The sequence below is a fragment of the Eumetopias jubatus genome, unplaced genomic scaffold (assembly GCF_037043125.1).
Source record: "Eumetopias jubatus isolate StellerSeaLion01/CBP00866 unplaced genomic scaffold, mEumJub1_p1.0 scaffold_4, whole genome shotgun sequence".
NCBI lineage: Eukaryota > Metazoa > Chordata > Mammalia > Carnivora > Otariidae > Eumetopias > Eumetopias jubatus.
In genome coordinates, this window is record NW_028274810.1 from 44869383 (window position 1) to 44888787 (window position 19405).

General features: G+C 34.9%; 1 protein-coding gene across 1 annotated transcript in view; it reads left to right on the forward strand.

Moving 5' to 3' along the window:
- SLC44A5 (solute carrier family 44 member 5) overlaps nucleotides 1-14829 on the forward strand; it is a 284363-nt gene extending 269534 nt beyond the window's left edge. The window contains exons 19-24 of the mRNA XM_088022845.1: nucleotides 4900-5003; nucleotides 6008-6081; nucleotides 6690-6760; nucleotides 6875-6963; nucleotides 8283-8367; nucleotides 14723-14829. Coding sequence (XP_087878971.1) covers nucleotides 4900-5003; nucleotides 6008-6081; nucleotides 6690-6760; nucleotides 6875-6963; nucleotides 8283-8367; nucleotides 14723-14829 — 530 coding nt within the window. The remainder of the gene's footprint in view (nucleotides 1-4899; nucleotides 5004-6007; nucleotides 6082-6689; nucleotides 6761-6874; nucleotides 6964-8282; nucleotides 8368-14722) is intronic.
- The last annotated feature ends 4576 nt before the right edge of the window (nucleotides 14830-19405 follow it).

Genomic DNA, 19405 nt, shown 5'->3' on the forward strand with positions numbered 1-19405 from the left:
AAGCCATCTGGTTGTGGCCTTTTGTTTGTTGGGAAGTTTTTGTTGTTGTTGTTTTTTAAGATTTTATTTATTTGACAGAGAGAGACACATCAAGAGAGGGAACACAAGCAGGGGGAATGGGAGAGGGAGAAGCAGGCTTCCCGCTAAGCAGGGAGCCTGATGCAGGACTCGATCCCAGGACCCTGGGACCATGACCTGAGCTGAAGGCAGACACTTAACGACTGAGCCGCCCAGGTGCCCCTGTTGGGAAGTTTTTGATTATTGATTCAAAATCCTTACTAGTAATTGATCTTTACAGATTTTTTTATTTCATCATAATTCAGTCTTGGTAGGTTGTATGTCTGTAGGAATTTATCCATTTCTTCTAGGTTATCTAATTTGTGTACAGTTGTTCATAGTAGTCTCTTATGATCCTTTGTATTTCTGTGGTATTGATTGTAATATCTTCTCTTTTATTTCTGTATTTATTTCTTTGCTCCTTAGTCTAGCTAAAGGTTTGTTAATTTTGTTTATCTTTTCAAAAAACCAACTATTAGTTCCACTGATGTTTCCTATGGTCTTCTTAATCTCTATTTCATCCATTTCCACTCTGAGATTTGCCATATCTTTCCTTCTACTAATTTTGTGCTTAGTTTGTTCTTCTTTTTCTATTTCCTTAAGATGTAAAGTCAGATTGATATCTTTTGTTTTTCTTAATATAGGTGTTCATTGCTATGAACTTCCTTCTTTGAACTACTTTGCTGCATTCCATATGTTGGCATGTTGTATTTCCAGTTTTGTCTCAAGGTACTCTTTGATTTCCTTTTTGATTTCCTCTTTGGCTCATTGGTTGTTCAGTATCATGTTGTTTAATCTCCACACACTGGTGAATTTTCCAGTTTTCTTCCTGTAATTGATTTCTAGTTTCATACCACTGTGGTTGGAAAAGATGCTTGGTATGATTTCAGTCTTCTTACATTTATTAAGACCTGTTTTGTGATCTAGCATATGATCTATCCTGGAAAATATTCCATATGCACTTGAGAAGAATGTGTATTCTGCTGTGTTTGGAAGGACTGTATTGTAAATGTCTAATCTGTCAGGTCAATGTATAATTTAAGTCCGGTACTTCCTTTTTGATCTTCTGTCTGAATGATCTATTGTTGAAAGTGGGGTATTAAAATCCTCTACTATTATTATATTACTATATATTTCTCCCTTCATATCTGTTTATATTTGTTTTGTATATTTAGGTGTTCCAATGTTGGGTACATAAATATTTATAATTTTTATATTATTTTGATGAATAGACCCCTTTATCACAGTATAATGACCTTTGTGTTACAGTTTTTGGCTTAAAGTCTGTCTTGTCTGATATAAGTATAACTCTTCCTATTTTAGTTTCCATTTGCATGAAAAATCTTTTTCCAGTCCTTCATTTTCATTCTATACGTGTTTTTACAGGTGAAGTGAGACTTATAGTTTATAGTTGAGTTTTTTTTTTTTTTAATACACTCAGCCACTCTGTGTCTTTTGATTGGAGAATTTAGTTCATTTATATTATAGATAGTTATGGGTTTACTATTGCCATTTTGTTAATTATTTTCTGGCTGTTTTATATCTTACATAAAATATCTTATATCAATCTATTTTAAGCTGATAACTTAATTTCAAATGTGTACAAAAGCTCTACATTTTTACACTTTCCCCACATTTATGCTGAATTTTTGATGACAATTTACATCTTTTTACACTGTGTATCCATTAACAACTTATTGTAGTTATAGTTATCTTTAACACTTTGTATTTTAATCTTTATACTAGAATTGTAATTTACCTACTACCATTAGTTTTAGAGTATTCTGAATTTAACTATATATTTACCTTTTATCAGTGAATTTTATACTTCCACGTATTTTCATGTTACTAATTAGCATCCTTTTGTTTCAGCTTTAAAAACTCCCTTTAACATTTCTTGTAAGGCTGTCTAGTGAGGATGAATTCTTCAGCTTTATGTCTGGAAAACTTTATCCTTCAATTCTGAAGGACAACTTTGTCCCATAGAGATTTTGCTTGGCAGTTTTTTTTCTTTCATCACTTTGAATATATCATTCCACTCTATTCTGGCCTACAAAATATCTGCTGAAAAAGTCACTTTGTGACTTTTTTTTTACCCTGAAAAAGGTAAAAGTCACCTTTCTTCTGCCTTTAACTGCCTTTCAACTTTTGAAAATTTAATTGTATGTGTTTCAGTGTAGGTCTCTTTAGATTAATCTTTTTTGGGGTTGTTTAGACTTTCTAGATCTGAATGTCTGTTTGTTTCTCCAGATTAGGGAAGTCTTCAGCCATTATTTCTTCAATTGAACTTTTTGCCCCTTTCTCTCTCTTTTCTCCTGCTGGGACCTCCATTTTGGTCTGCCTGATGGTGTCCAGTAAATCCATCACTCTTTCCATGCTTTTTTCCTTTTGCTCCTCTGATTGGATGAATTCCACTGCCCTGTCTTTGGGTTTGTTGATCCCTTCCTCTGCTTTATCTGGTCTGCTATTAAAACCCTCTGTTGAATTTTTTAAGTCCGTTATTGTATTCTTTGGTTCTATAAATTCTGTTTGATGCTTTTTTATATTTTCTGTCCCTTTGTTAAAATTCTCAATGTTCATTCATTGTTCCCCTGATCTTGATGAACATCTTTATGGCCATTATTTCAAACTCTATCAGGTAAACCACTTACTTCTGAAATATCAGTTTCTGGAGATTTATCTTGTTTTTTTGCTTGGAACATATTCTCCTCTTCATTTTTTTGACTCTCTATGGTGGGTTTGTTGTATTAGATAAAACACTCACTTCTCCCAGTCTTGACAGACTGGTCTCATACAGGAGATGAATTTCATCAATCAGCCCAGCTCAAGCTTCTAGGTCTCTCAAGCATTTGTGATGGTCCTAGCCACATTATTCTTAATGGTCCCCAACAGTTGAATATGTGCCAAGATCTATCAGTGCTCCAAAGAGAAGGATCACCGTCAGAACCTATATGCAAGCTGATTAGAAGCCAGACCCTCAGGCAGCATGTGGGCAAGTATGCAGTTAAGCCTCTTTCACAGAGAAACTGGAAAGTGGATATTTGCCTATTCCTTCTGCATTGAGCCAAGGTGTATATCCATGCTTGGGATTGGAGGAGGGTGTTCCTGCACCATTTAAAAACTGCTTATTTGTTTGTTATAGTCCTGTGGGACTTTTCAATGCAACCCCCATTGGCTATCAGAGCCAGGGAAGGTGTGGACCATTCTTTGGGCAGCAGCTGCAAAAACTAGGGCAGTTGTTATGTGTAAAATCTCCTTCCAAAGAGATGTTGGTGGCCTAATTATATAATTGGAGTTAGCTCGAGGGAGAAAGTAGTAGAAGTGCCCACTAGCTCCCCTGGACAACTCCATGAAGGATTACAGCTAGCACTTAGATGTGTGCAAATCATAAGCCAGACCTCAGGCAGTGGTTTGTAAAGTATGTAGTCCATCCCCTTCCAGGAAAAGACTGGAAAGTGAACATTTTTTTTTCTACTTCCTCTGTGCTAAGAGAGGACAGCCACAGTGAGTGCTAGCATGTAAAGAACTAGCTTTGTTTTCTGTAGTGCTGTGGGACTTGTGGTTATAAGCTCCACTGGCTTTCAGAGCTAGGAATTTTGCAGGCCTGTCCCTTAGATGGGAGCCTTAAAAGTTGGAATCCTGTATGTACTGTCCAAATGCTTTACTCCTCACGAAGAGGCTGAGAGTTGGGCTTATCTTCCTTACAGTATGGTTCTGTGCCAGAAATGGGGTTTACAATACGTTTGTCTCATCCTTTCCTACCCATTTCACTGTGGTTATTTTTTTAGTTGCCTGATGTGGTAGGAGTCATTCAGCTAGTTTCTGGTTTTTTGCAGAGGAAATTGCTCCATGTATAGCTGTACTTTAGGTGCATCTGTGGAAGGAGGGAAGTTCAGGGGCCTCCTATGTCACCACCTTGGTCCCTTCTACAAAGGACTGGCATATACATTGCTCCAAAGAAGATACACAAGTGGGGAATAAGCACATGGAAAGATGCTCAATATTATTCATTAAGGAAATGCAAATCAAAATCGTAATAAGGTTACCATTTCACATCCATTAGAATGGCTACTATTTTAAAAAATGAAAAAGAACAAGTATTGTAGGATGAGGATAAACTGGGAACCTTTGTGTATTGTTGGTGGGAATGTAAAATGTATAGCCATTATGGTGATTCTTCAGAAAGTTAAAAATAGGATTGCCATATGATCCAGCAAATTCACTTCTATACATATATACTCAAAAGAATTGAAACAGGGACTCAGATACTTGCATACAAGTATTCATATTAGCATTATTCACAGTAGCTAAAAGGTAGAAACAACCCAAATTTCCACAAACAGATAAAAGGATAAACAAAATGCGATATATACATGCAATGGAATGTTTTTCAGCTCTAAAAAGGAATGAAATGATGAACCTTGAAAACTTTGTTAAGTGAAATAAGCAAGACACAAAAGTATAAATATTGTATCATTCCACTTATATGAGGTGTCCAGAAGAGGCAAATTCATACAAACTACAATAGAAGTTACCAGGAGCTTGGGGAAGGGTAGGATGAGAAGTTATTTTTTAATAGGTACAGAGTTTCTATTTGAGATGATGAAAAGTTCTAGAAATGGATAGTAATAATGGTTGTACAATACTATGAATGCGCTTAATGGATTGAATTGAATTGTACAGTATTGTACATAATTGAATTGTACACTTAAAATGGTTAAAACGGTAACTATATTTTACCAAAATTTAAAAAAATTAAAAGCCTTTTTTTAAATTTTTATTTTTTTGATCATAGAGTTTAGTTACAAATCATTAATAGATTTTAATATTACATTTTCATAGAGGCCCAGAACAACATTTCTAAATTTCTACAATGCTGCCTGAAATGCTGTTTCTGGTGTTTGGAAAAAATGGTAAAGTTTTTTAACAGAAATGCCTATGTTATGGTAAGTAGATTATTCTTTGTTTACTAAATTTCTTCTTTGCAAACCCAAACCCCATGTGTACATTTCCGTCTCTAACACTTTTTACATCATACAGTTGAATTTATCACCATGTTCATATGAGGATTTGTGAATCCCATACCTGATTCAGAGCTATGCTATCCTAGTTGAGATAATATCTTAACTGTAGTTATTACTGTTAATATCTTTTTAAAGAGAGAAAATATTATTTACCTTAGAAATTTTTAAATATGTTAGATTGAAAAGATTTTGTGTGTCTCTGACATAGTGCAAGGAGAGGTTCTATATTTCACTCTGAAAAAAAAATCTAATTATGGGATTTACATATTTCTAGGGAATGGTCTATTTCTTTTTATAAATCTTATGTTGAAATGTGTGGGAATCGACAAGGCCTACCTGAATGTGTTACTTATTTTCTATGGGGGAATTTGGAGATTTTTTAAAAATAGGGATTCCAAAAACATAATTCTTCTAAAATTTAGTAACTACAACTTTATGATACTTGCTTGTCTTCCCCATAACACAGAGTCTGCAGGGTGATTCAAATAGTCATTAATTTACCTCCAGTGAGAATACTATATTGAACATTTTAATCAGTAAATCAATATTTCGAAAAGTGTTGGGTTCCCTAGAATAATTTTTAATGTGAATGCTGCAACATTTATCCCATTCACAACAGATCCTAGCCAAAACACTTCAAAGACAGAAGCCATATCCCGGGATTTGAGAAAAAGATCTACTTCTGTGTGAATTCCCATGGAGTTTATAGGCATATAGCATCTGAAGCACACCAGAGTCCCTGACAGCTGTGCAGAGTTGAAGCTAAACAGTTCCCAGGTCTCCCACATACCCAAATGCTGGAAAGAGGAATGATAGTAGCTGTCTGGGTGATAAGAGAATTAATTAATTTTCCTGTCATTGGATTGTCTGTTGGTCTTGTTAGGGTATGTTACTGACTCCAGAATAATGACATCTGTTTTCCTCAGATTGCAATATATGGCAAAAACTTCTGCAGGTCAGCAAGAGATGCTTTCAATCTGCTGATGAGAAATGTTTTAAAGTAAGTAATCAGGTTGAATTTGCAAAAGACAATTTGGTGAAATTTGAGCATCACAGACTTCACATGTTGTGATTTAAATTGATGGTGGTCTTATTAGACATGAATATTATCTTTCAATTGGATAGATTTAAATCTTCTCTCTCACACTATTTCTTTTTGTATCTTAGAATGTTGCTTCCATCATCCATCTACATCTTCACACTAACTGGCATTTTATTGATTTTTATTATTTCTTCTGCTCAAGAAATTCTCCACAAAAACATCATGTTTCTGACCACTTCCCCCTACACAAATTGAGAGTCTGAGTGAGCAAAAGCAGGGGAAAAAATGAAATCTCTCGAAATTCAGGGTGTCTTAGGCTTTGAAACAGAGGCTGACATAACTAATAGTGCCTGATAGCCCCACAATGCCATCTTCTGTTTACTTCATCAAAAATAAATCAGAACTTCATTCCTGGGGTCTACCTTCATTTCTTGCATTTAACAAAGGCCAAATAAAATTTCCAGTGAAGACACATCGAAGTGAGCTCATAAATTATTTACTCTCGTAAATTTCAAGTGACAAATGTAATTTAAACACAAAATTATACTTTTTTTTCTGATTCTCAGAGTTGCAGTTATGGATAAAGTTACAGACTTTGTACTAATCCTGGGGAAAATTCTAGTTGCTGGATTTATAGGTAAGTAATAGTAAACATAGTAAGTTTAGAAGGTACTTGGAAAAACTTCTTTGCTACAAAAAACTATATTCCTTTGCAAATACATAATATACATGTTCTGCCTTTCCAATGTAGGTGTGCTGGCCTTCTTACTCTTCACCCACAGATTGCCAATGATGATAGAAGGACCAACATCTTTAAATTACTACTGGGTACCTTTGCTGGTAAGAGTTGGTGTTTTAGTCAGTTCAGGCTTCTATGACAAAAATATCATAGATTGGGTGGCTTAAACAAGAATTTATTCCTCACATTTCTGAAGGCTGAGAAGTCCAAAACAAGGTGCCCACAGATTCAGTTTCTGGTGAGAGCTCTCTTCCTGGTTTGCAAAGGGACCCCTTCTCACTGTATCCTAACATGGTGGAGAGAGAGATCATCATCTCTCCTGTCTCCTCTTTTAAGGGCATTAATCCCATTCATGAGGGCTGCACCCTCATGACCTAATTACCTCCCCCAAACCTCACCTCCAGATATCATCACATTGGGGATTAGGTTTCAATATATGCATTTTGAGAGGATACAATTCATTCATAGCAACTGGGTAGGTAATATTGACTCTAATTTATTAATCAGAGATGACAAAATAAAAGGAATAAGAAAAATAATAATAGCTAACATTATTGGTCCTACTTTGTGCCAAGCCTTATTCTGCTTTAGATTGGATTCCTTAGAAACAACCTCTGAGACAGGATTGTATGCGGAAGGTTATTTGGAAGTGTTCTCCCAGAATACCCTTGTAACAAGGAAGTGAGGAGGGCAGGCATGGGCAAAAGAAAAAGCTGCAGTTATAGTGGAGGCCTCAGACATATTGACAGGAAGTTCTGAAGGAAGAATTAAGCCTCTGTATGCTGCATCAGGCAGCCGTTGGCCAGGGGTTGCCCCCTGGATGCTGGTGTAACCTTGGGTGAGGCAGTCCATGCAAAAAGGGCAATTCCTAGTGAGTGAAGCCACTCAGTTGTCAGCAGCCTACATTCCTAACAATTGGATGATAGATGTAGCAGCTGGAGAGAACCTGGTAGGAGCCCTGCAGTATCTATAGCAATTAATTAACTCATTCAATCCATATGTCATAAATACTATTATTCACATTTTCTCCTTGCCCACCGGTAATTTTTTATAGGAGGCAGGAGACACAGTGAAGTTAAGTAACTTGTTGAGTGAGTGCCTGACATGTGATTCAACCCTAGGCAGTGTGTGCTCTTAACTCCCGTGCTTTCCTGCCTCAATCTACAGGATCCTAAATCTGGGATATTTTTGGTAGGCATTGGGGATAGTGGTAAGAAGATTGGCAGACAATATAATACATTTAGATCCCAGTACAAATCACCCAAAAGTGTTAACATTGTACTTTTTTGGTCTCTATATTGAAATCTTTTCTAATATAGGGTACTTCAGCATTTCTCATCATGACTTTCATTTAAAGCTGCATTATTGTTCTTCTGGACAAGTTAATGACATCTTCATTTTGTTCTTTACTCATTTACAGACAGTCATTATTGGATCTTACCTAGTTGCACATGGGTTCTTCAGCGTCTATGCAATGTGTATTGATACAATTTTCATCTGCTTCTGTAAGTTTTCAGTATATGTGTTTTCCCCCTTTGGAGAGTAACTGAAAGATAAGAAGGTTAAGACCCATGTCCTTAGCTGGCTTGTGGATTTGCTATGGCCTGGCTGCAACTACCAAATAGTGTTGATTTGGAAAGAGACTCTGTTTAGTAGATGCTCTTTAAAACCTTAACAGCTGAGAGAATGGAGTTTGCAAAGCACCGCAGAGTCAGCTACTGAAATGAACCTCAGGCTCCGTGGCATGGTGTTAGCATGCAACTGTTTTTTCACATCTTAGTATTTTCAAATTTTAATAATAAAGCACAACGGAATCTAATCATTAACAGCACTGAGGACATAACTGGGCTTTGAGATTGGACTTCAGGAACTCTTTGAGGAGAGACTTTATAATTCTGATAAAGCCAAGCTAGCAATGGTTTCCAAGACACATAGGGCCAATTCACAGTTGATTCATGGAGGAGAATGTCTAGGAAACAGCTCAATCGATTCTGACGCTTAGAGTTAAAATAATTCTTAAGAGCTTTCATCACTGACGTATTTGCTGTGCCTCTGTGTGGCATGTGTAACTCATAATAGATAGGTTTTCTATTAGTATCTCATCTTAAAAGCCTTGGAGAACCTAGTGCCCTAGGAGCTTGACCTGTCCCTTACCTTCAGCCTAGGGAAAGCAGGCTCAGCAGATGAAAGAACAAATTGTTAGCCCTCCAGCTGTACCCTCTGGGTGATTATTTCTCTGGCACATTGCTCTTAAGAGAAGCAGAGAAAACATTCTATGACAGGGCACTACTGAGTGATTCACTTGTATAAAATTAACAGTTTATTTTTTGGCATAACTAACACCACCAACTTTACACTGGGGTCAGGAGAGGATATAATACTTATAGGGAGAAATATTCAAAGGTAGAAAGTGGTTTGACTTTTTTTTTTCTAAACATTTAAAAATTATTTTCAATAACTGGACAATTCAGAAATCAGGAGAACTGTGCATACTAGTTAGTTCTCTCCCTGGCTATAAATGGAACAGAAGTGTTTAATCATCTTCTAATGCCACTGTCAGTGGTTTATTAGGAGAAGCCATCTACAAAATGCCACATGAACAAAATTTGGCTCAGGTTGGAGATGGAGAAAGGAACACAGAAATATGGTAGTGCCTGAGACGGAGGTCTCAAATGTTCAAAGACCTCTTTTTTTCATCTCAGATGCTAATCATAGAAATAGTGGGAGATTCCTTTAGGATCTTCCCCGTTCTTATAACTGAAAATGTTTCTCAAAATGTATCTCAGGAAATGCATAGAAGCTACTAGCTTCCAGTCTTTGGAAGCTTTGGAAAAAGTCTTACGGATTTTAAATTTGACAGTGGATTTTAAATTTGAGCAGTAAGAAATGTTTTCTACCCTTTTATATTAATAATTGCCAACTTCTTGAAAACCAGGTGTAATTTCAGCTTTATTCAATACATTGTGTGTTGAACATGAATAGTTTCCTTCTGGAGACTCTGGTCTTTGAGAATAAAGAACAAGGGATACCAAATTATATTTCTCCTCCCTCCCCAACTTTTACTATGGGCAACATCTTACTTTGGAAGACATTCTTCTTAAATGGTGCCGTAAGCCAAATTCTGATTGTGTGGAACTATACCTTTATACATACATATCTTTTTATACCTATTCTCTTGGCTGCCAGACAACTGCTGTTTTTAAAAATGCAAACCATTTGCAAACACTGCATTTATAAAAACATGGCATCTTTTTAATATTACAAAGCAATGAGAATTCTGGTCCCAGTATGAGAAAAAAGTAGTGTTGTAGATGATTATTAGTGTGATCCATACCATGCTTCCTAACAATATAAATATACTGTATATGATATAGAAATATGGTTAAGGAAAAAAGAAAAAAAAGTTCAGTGTCCATCATATTCCCTCCTTAGCTTTTCATTTTATCTGAGGAAGGTCATTGTGAGGTCTAATGTAAAAATCTAGATCAATGATTCAACCATTCCCAAAAAAGGATGAAAAATAATTTAGATTTATTCCATAAATCTATGATTATCCTATATGGTTTTATATAATATTTCTTATCCTTTGTCATAATAAAGGCTATGAATAACAAAATCTTTTCTAATACACTAGTGGAAACATAGAGTCAAGCTGTACTTGTATATTTATTGATAGATATTATCTGCTGCGAATTCTATCTTTAGGAAGCTTAATTCCGTGCCAACTTTTTGCTCCTCAGCATCATTCTGGTGCTTTCCCTGAATCACCTGATAGGTGTATGCTCAGTGAACATTCCATCATTTTATTATTAGCCTAGGCAAAGCAGGAAGGTAAATTCATGTGTTACATGAAGTCAGAAAACCCTGCCACTAGTTTTCTAATGCAATCTGAGGAAATTTAAGACAGGATAACTTATAGTTAAGTAGGACAAGAACCGAACTAGGTGTCAAGAGGCTGGGTCCTCACCTCATTCTGATTCCTCCAGAGCTTTTGACTTTAGGAGAATCATTTCACATACCTGGGTCTCCGTTTCTTCATCTGTAATGTTATGGATGTGGACTACCATTAAAAGTGACTTTGAACTCTGAAATTCAATTATTGTTCTACATTTACCACAGACTTTTTATTCGGCTTCATCTCAGAAGATGAGGCATTTTACCTTTCTTAAATGAACAGTCACAGATTTAGAGATAATACTTTTGAAAGGATATGAAAGATCTTATTAACCTTTAAACTATCAAAATAAACCTCTTTGGGCATTGGTGGGATTTAGGAAGTTTCAGTGCTTCCTGGCAGAGGTTGAAGTTTCTTACTTTGTCCAGCATCAGCAACTTAACGGTACGGATTGTCTTATATTTGACTTTCTAACGCTAATTTCTCTGATTTTTCCCTGTTTGACTCTCCAATTTATAAAAATACACTTAATTCTGCTGTCGCTTGCTGTTTTGCCTGCTTTGGCTGCTGCATATACAGGTGAAGATCTGGAAAGAAATGATGGATCCAGAGAAAAACCCTACTTCATAGCCCCTACCCTGCATGGAACTCTGAACAAGATGCAACTAGTTCCCCTGAAGCAGAAAGAGTAGAAAAGCTCCAAACAGTGACATTCATTTTTAAATAGAACTTTTGTAAACTAGATCATTTGTGACTTGAAAATGATTCTTTTGAGCAATGTGAAATTTCTGTGCTTACTCCTAAAAAGCCAGAACCTGGTACCACTTGAGGTGACAGGCATTTGGTGACAGTAGCCACTGTGAACTAGGGTACTTTATAGACTGTTGTCCCAGCTGAAAAAGCAAGGTGTAAATGTCAAACATATATTTAAAGCCTATAGCCAAAAGTGTTTTAAATGAGACTTTTATAACTCAGAGTGCTGTTTCCCGTTGCAGCACTTTGATCGCCTTTCTTTTTATAAATGTATATTTGTAAAGGATATTCAGACAATTTTTGAAAGCACTATAAACGTATAGTCAATTAGCCATAAAAAAGACTGACATAGTTAACCAGCATACGGTACTAAATTTGTAAATATGGTGCTATGGTTATATAGCTGCTCCAACTAGTGGGCGGCTTTCTCAACTGTGATTAAACTCGTATAAATGTTTCCCTAGGAAGTATATTTCAGTGTGTGATTCAATACAACAGAGATGTTAATGTTATACAAGTTCCATAGAGAACACTGCTAGGTAAAAATCACTGGGGAACCTCATAACCCCAGAGCCCACTTTGTTTTTAGTGAAATTATACTCATAGTAAAGTTGAATCTGAGTTTTGGGATGTCATTTCCAATACTGTGAACATCTAGCCACCGTGAAAATATGCTGAACAAAACTGAAATGGCTACATAACTCATGCCTTTTGTCTCTAACCCAGATGGAGACAAATTCCTATTTTCCTATTCCCACCATACAGAAAATTGGAATGGATCGGTTTCAGACGAGTGATTCTATCTTTCACAAGCATACCTGTTTTTCTAGATTAAAGAGATTGTTTGACTTCATTCTACAAAAGGTTTAGTTTTAGCTCAACTTAAGTGAGGAAAGAGAAAAGATGAGTAAGACACTTCAGATTTTTCCCTAAGGAAATATACTACTAGCACTCCATTGGTACCTTGTTTGGTACCTTTACAGGGGTGCACTGCACGATAGGAAATCTCTCTCTTGAGAGTTTAGCAGGAAAGTTATTTTTATACTCCATCCTTGCTGGCCAGAACAACAAGCTGGTTGCTGGCAGCCATGCCTTAGTCTTTTGCATGGTGGAACAAAGCATGAATCAGATACTCAAGTACTTTGCCTGTCCATCCCTTGTGTGCACATGTGTATGATTTGGCTAACAGTGTAAAAATTACCCCAAAAGGAACATTGAATCAAGTAGTAGCCTTTGGGCATTTACACTAAGCTTGTGTATAAGGATTATTTATGTATTGACACAAAGAAATGTGTTGATCTAAGACTGTGGTCTAAATGTGATCTAAATATGATCCATGTATTTAAGAAGAGAGTCAGAAATGTATCATCGTGTCACAAATTAATATAAAAACTAACTTATGTAATCCTGAAGTATGGGAACCTAGATTTAGATTGACTCTGTGACAGCTTAATAGCAAGAAACCAATGAATAAGGAAGATTTTCAAAATAGTGGTCTTTATAATAATGGCCACCATCTTGTTCTTGGCTTATTTTCTTGAGATTGTTATAGTCAAAAGTGTCACTTGGCTTTACATTGTGGCAAAGGGCCTTCTTCACTCTTATTCTCCTTGAAGTATAATTCAGAGAAGAGTGATTATCTTTCTGGATGGTTATTATTATCCAACAATACAGAGGTCACAACCAAGATCTAGTAAATAGTAAAACCTCTCTTTTTTGAGAGAGAGAGAGTGTGTGTGTGCAAGTGCACATGTGCACACATGAGCAGCAGGAAAGTGGGGAGAGGGAGAGAATTTTAAACAGGTTCCACGCCCAGTGCAAAGTCGATTGCAGGGCTGGATCTCACGACCCCGAGATCATAACATGAGCTGAAATCGAGAGTGGGAGGCTTAACCATCTGAGCCACCCAGGTGCCCCAGTTACCTCTCTGTTAAAAGTGTTAAAAAATCTTGGGGAATACATCTCCTTCAGGAGTAGTTGAATGATGATACATAATGATGAAACAACACAGTTCTAATTTTTTTTTTTTGTCGGCATCAGAATCACTCTGATAACTTCTAATAGATGCCCATGCCCTTCCCTAAGAGATTCTGATATGTTGTGTTTGGGTGTGGGGCAGCTTGTGAATTATTATAAAGTTCTCTAGTTGATTCTGATACACATAAAAGTTGGAAAATCACTTGAATAAAATATAAATCAACACACAAGGAACTGGTTGCCTATATTCTTATATTCTTGGCTGTTCCAGAAGTTAGAAAATTAAAACAAAGATTAATTTGGAGACTTCTAATAATAACTTCTGTATTTTAGATTCTTAGACTAGATGGGGCCCATGTATTACATGTTTAACATTATATCTGCTGATCAGACCAAAAAATTCACTAGAGTAAAAGTGTTCCCTGAACTATATGGAGGCACATTCTATAGTTGGCTATATTTTAAGGATATAACCCATGGATACAAAATCATAGGAAAAGAAATACTATTTGGTTCAATATTTTTAAATACCACTTAGAGGAAGAATCTCTATATGTTTGAACTATATTATGGACTTAGTTCTAGTCAGAAAAAGTTTTCCCCACTAGTTTCTTCTTTGTGTAAAAGAAAGTAAAAATGAGCATTGTTTTAGAGGGAAAAAAAATAGAAGCTATTATCTTACAAAGCAATTAACTGCAAAACAATACTTTTCAAAACTTGCAGTTTAAGGCCTTTTGAAATACATTAAAATTTTACAAATCTTATTTTTTAAAACTATGCTACCTAAATTGTTGATGGCAAAACAAAAGCAATTTTGAACAAATACAATAATTTATAAAGTGAATTGAGTACATACTACTTTTCAGGAATTTGAAGGTGAATTTGGAAATTCTGGATGAGGTTTTTTTGGCGTTTGTTTTTTGTTTTTGTTTTTTGTTTTTTGGTAAGTTTCCTATCCAAAAGAAGGTAAAAGTTATTTTCTCAGTCATGCACCTGAGAGGCATGCACTATTAGCAGAATATGACCTGGTAGACAGAATGGGGTAATATTTTACTAACATAATAACAAGGGCTGCTTGTTTTCTCATAGGTATGTTTACAATAATGATGCCAAACTATGCTATTTAAAAAAATAAAAAATTTTGAACTGCTGTAAAGCAAGTGTGCAGCAGATGGCGACGTTACTTCTCTTACAGTTTTGCTTTGATATTTACTCTGTGCCATTCTTCCTCCTAGTGGAAGATATAGAAAGAAACGATGGTTCTGCTGAAAGGCCCTATTACATGAGTCAGTCTCTACTGAAGATTCTGAACGAGCCAAGTATGCAAACTAAGAAGCATTAGAAGTGCAAACTGTGGTCATCCTGCAGCGGTGTTACCTAATCTTCATCTGCTGTTTCTGCACAATACTAGTTTCATAAGTGCTTTGTGTTTGGAACACTGTATTCACCACCTTGTTGGCTTTTATTTGCATGTTTAATACCAAAGCTTATACTGTAATATGTGAAGCCATCAGAAGTTGCAAGGGAATTGTTAATAACATGGTACATTTTTATACTAAGATCTTTTGTTTTGTAATTCATTTTTAAATATAGTGGCTTGGATGTTTTGAAAACACTAGTGAATATGTTCATATTCTTTTAAATATTACATTGGAAAATGAAACGTTATTTAAATCGATAGCTCCTAATATATTTTTTAAATTACAACTAAAAGATTTCTGCAGGGAAAATTGGTCAACAAAGTGAAAGAAAATTTTCAAGTTTTCCCTGCTCCTGTTTGACAATAAATTGGTAAAAGGACTGCCTGCTCCAGATTTTGCTCTCTTTGAGTATAGAATGTTTCCTATTAAACAAATTGCCAATCATCCAGCCTTTACTACTTAGTCCTCTCTGACAAAGTGCCTTACTGGCTGTTTAATATTACCCAGCTTTTGTGGGCAAGTTTATAAACATTGTTTAAAAAAAAAAAAAAACCTGCAATGTTTAGTGATTGAAACAAGTCTTCTTGAATTTGTTTTCCTCTTAGCTCACTGGTTGGAAACCACTTGTCATTTCAGTATGTTTGATATCCTCACTATATAGAGTATGTTTTGCAGCATAAACAATTTCCCTTGCGCCTAGTGGACATTCATGAATGTGTACTACACGCAAGAAAAAAAAAGTGAAAGGATTTTTTTTTTTTACTAAAAGTGAGAAGTTTAAAAATCTAATCTTTTTTTATGGTAGATCATTTCTCAGTGTTTTACACAGTTTGGAAAGGGACACTTTGAGAAATTACAAAGGGAAACTTTACCCCTGGAAAGGGTGCTCACAGGTGTCATGTACTGAATCACTCTGTTTTAAATGATTGTTTATTATCATCAAGAAGGGTTTTATGTGTATTTCCTTTTTTAACTTTTGATATGAAATAATCAGTTTATTTATAATAACTTTTATTGTGCTAATATAAACAGGGACATAATTTCTAATTCAATTTTAAGTAATTTTACTAGTATTACTAACTTTAAAGAAAGTGAATTCAGTTTGTTACTCAGTGTTAAAGTATTCACCCCAAGGGAATGTCAGTCAGATATGATAATTTGTGAAATCTTTGAGAATCAATAGTAAGTTCTCAGCTTATCTATGACCACATTTATTTAAATGTGACTTTAGATATTCTTTTATGCCAAAAACAAACTCACATGAGCACATTACAGTCTGAGCTCTATAATCAGTGTGCTTCTGCTGTGCAGAAATATTAGGAACATATTGTCTAAATATCTTTGATAACTAAAATGTTTAATATTTAATGAAATTTATTGTTACTCATCATTTTAAAACTGTTTTTTTCTTCTAATAAAGATTTAGATAAAAAAACCTGTTTTTTTATTTCTTTAAGCTAGAAAAGGAGAAAAGCTTTAGTTTTTAAAACCTACAATAGGCTGACAGAATCTTCTCTCATCTAAGGTTTTTTTTTAATATCTAGATTTATCTTTTAAAAATTTTCCATTTTTCTCTAGCTGTGCATTGTCAAATAACTGAAACTGATAATTTATATAAAGTAAGTCAAAACTAAATGGATAAGAGATGGATTTTTAAAACCCAAACAGTGGCCTAAATTAGTTGGTCTTTGTTTTAATTTACCAAAGGTTTGCTCAGCCTCTCATTTGGTTTTACCAACATTGGAAGAAGCAAATCTCATCATTTTAAAGGCAGGGGTGAATTTAGAGAACCTTTAAAAAATGTGAACACTAATAATAGTTTTCTAAGACAAGATTAAGTGTACCTATCACTGGCTTATCTTAAGCTAAAGGTTTTCTTACATCCAGCTCTTCCTTAACAAATGTGTAAGAATCTATTTTTTAATTGAATTATGTTAAATCTACAAAATTTTTCTTTAAAATTTAATGGGTTTCTTTCAATGAAAACATAAAACAATATGCTTGCAGTTTTCAGTGTTCTTTTAAAATGTTCCAAATCTAAGTAGATGCTAATACAATTAATGATTCTTATTTAAAATAAAAATATAGTACAGCTTCCAAAAGAAATCTAAATTCTGCTTTAAATCTTAATAACTCCTACTTTTAGGTGACAAAGCACTAATTCTATTTCTAAAGTGTTTGAAATTGGACTATGATTAGATTTTTCCACGTTGCCTACAAAGCTTAAAAAGTTTGTGAATCCATACACTAAAATTACACTATTAAAGATTCTGGGGAATCACCAGGCATAATGCGGTTATTATTTAAACTAATATTGGAAAACGGGCTCTGTGTAACAATTCTGTATTCTTCTTTTACTGTATAGCTGAACACTCATTCCAATGTATGTTCTTTCACTTTTACAAGTGGTGCCTCAGGAAATTGCTCTTAAACTCTAACCAGGCACGATAATTATCTCCAGTATTATCTGGTTCTGGACTGGGGAACATGCTTTATAAATCAGTCTTTGTTGGCATAAGATGGGACAAAATTGAACTAAAATTATTATTGCAGACCATGGTATATGAAATGGTGTCTTGACATTTTTTCCCGTTTCTTGCAAATATTATCCTTAAATGTTTGTTTTTAAAATATAGCTATATGATTATAAGACTACAATTCAATAAATCACAGATGAAAAGAAATAGCTTACCGATATAGCAGGAATAATTTACTTTTCCAAAGTAACTTTCCATATATCATGTAAATGTAAACAGACCAATTACCAGCAATGAAATTGAATCAATAATTACAAAACTACCAGCAAACAGAAGTCCAGAGCCAGACAGCCTGACCAGTGAATTCTACCAAACATGTAAAGAAGAGTTAAAACCTGTTCTTCTCAAGCTATTCCAAAGAACAGAAGAGGAAGGAAAACTTCCTAATCCATTCTATGAAGCCAAGATTTCCCTGATACCAAAACCAGATAAAGACACTACAGAAAGAGAGAACTACAATATCTCTGAAGAACATAGGTGCAAAATTCCTCAAAAAATATTAGCAAACCGAATCCAACAATATATTAAAACAATCATTGATCACAACAAGTGGATGCAATGGTGATTCAATATTCACAAGTCAATCAATGTGATACATTGTATGAATAAAAGGACAAAAACCATATGATCATTTCAATAGATGCAGAAAAAGCATTTGATGAAGTACAAAATCCATTCATGATAAAAAACTCTCAGTAAAGTAAGACAGAATGAACACACCTCAACCTAATAAAGGTCATCTATGAAAAACCCACAGCCAACATCATACTCAGTGTTGAATAACTGAGAGCATTTCCCCTAAGGTCAACAATAAAACAGAGATGTCTACTCTCACCACTATTATTTAACATAGTACTAGAAGTTCTAGCCACAGCAATCAGATAATAAAAAGAAATAAAAGACATCCAAACTGGTAGGGAAGAATTAAAACTCACACTATTTGCACTCAACATGATAGTATGTACAGAAAGCCCTGAAGACTCCACCAAAAAACTCTAGAATTGATTAATTAATTTTAGTAAGGTTTCAGGATAAAAATCAATGTAAAGACATCTGTGAAATATTTATATACTAATAATGAAGCAACAGAAAGAGAAATTAAGAAAGCAATCCCATTTACAATTACACCAACAATAATAAAATATCTAGGAAAAGACTTAGCCAAGGAGGTGAAAGACCTGCACTCTGAAAACTATAATGCACTGATGAAAGATACTGAAGAAGAAAAAACAAGTGAAAAGATATTCCATGCTCATGGATTAGAAGAACAAATGTTAAAATGTCCATACTACCGAAAGCAATCTACAGATTTAATGCACTCTCTTTCAAAATACCGAGATTTTTTCACAGAACTAGAACAAATAATGCCAAAATTTGTGTGGAACCACAAAAGACCCCAAATAGCCAAAGCAATCTTGAAAAAGAAAAACAAAGCTGGAGATATCACAATTCCAGAATTTAAGATATATCATAAAGCTGTAGTAATCCAGGCAGTATGGGACTGCCACAGAAATAGAACCACAGATCAACAGAATAGAAAACCCAGAAATAAACCCACAATTATATGGTCAATTAATCTTTGAAAAAGGAGAAAATAATATGCAATGGGAAAAAGACAGTCTCTTCAACAAATGGTGCTGGAAAAACTGAACAGCTGCAAACAGAAGAATAAAACTGGACAACTGGCTTACACCATACACAAAATAAACTCAAACTGGGTTAAGGAATAAATGTAGACCTAAAGCCATAAAAATGCTAGAAGAGAGCAAAGGCTGTAATATCTCCAACATTGGCCATAGCAACATTTTTCTAGATACGTCTCCCGAGGTAAGGGAAATAAAAGCAAAAATAAACTACTGGGACTATGTCAAAATAAAAAGTTTCTGCACAGCAAAGGAAACAAAAAAAACTAAGACCACCTACTGAATGGGAGAAGATATATGCAAATGACATATCCAAT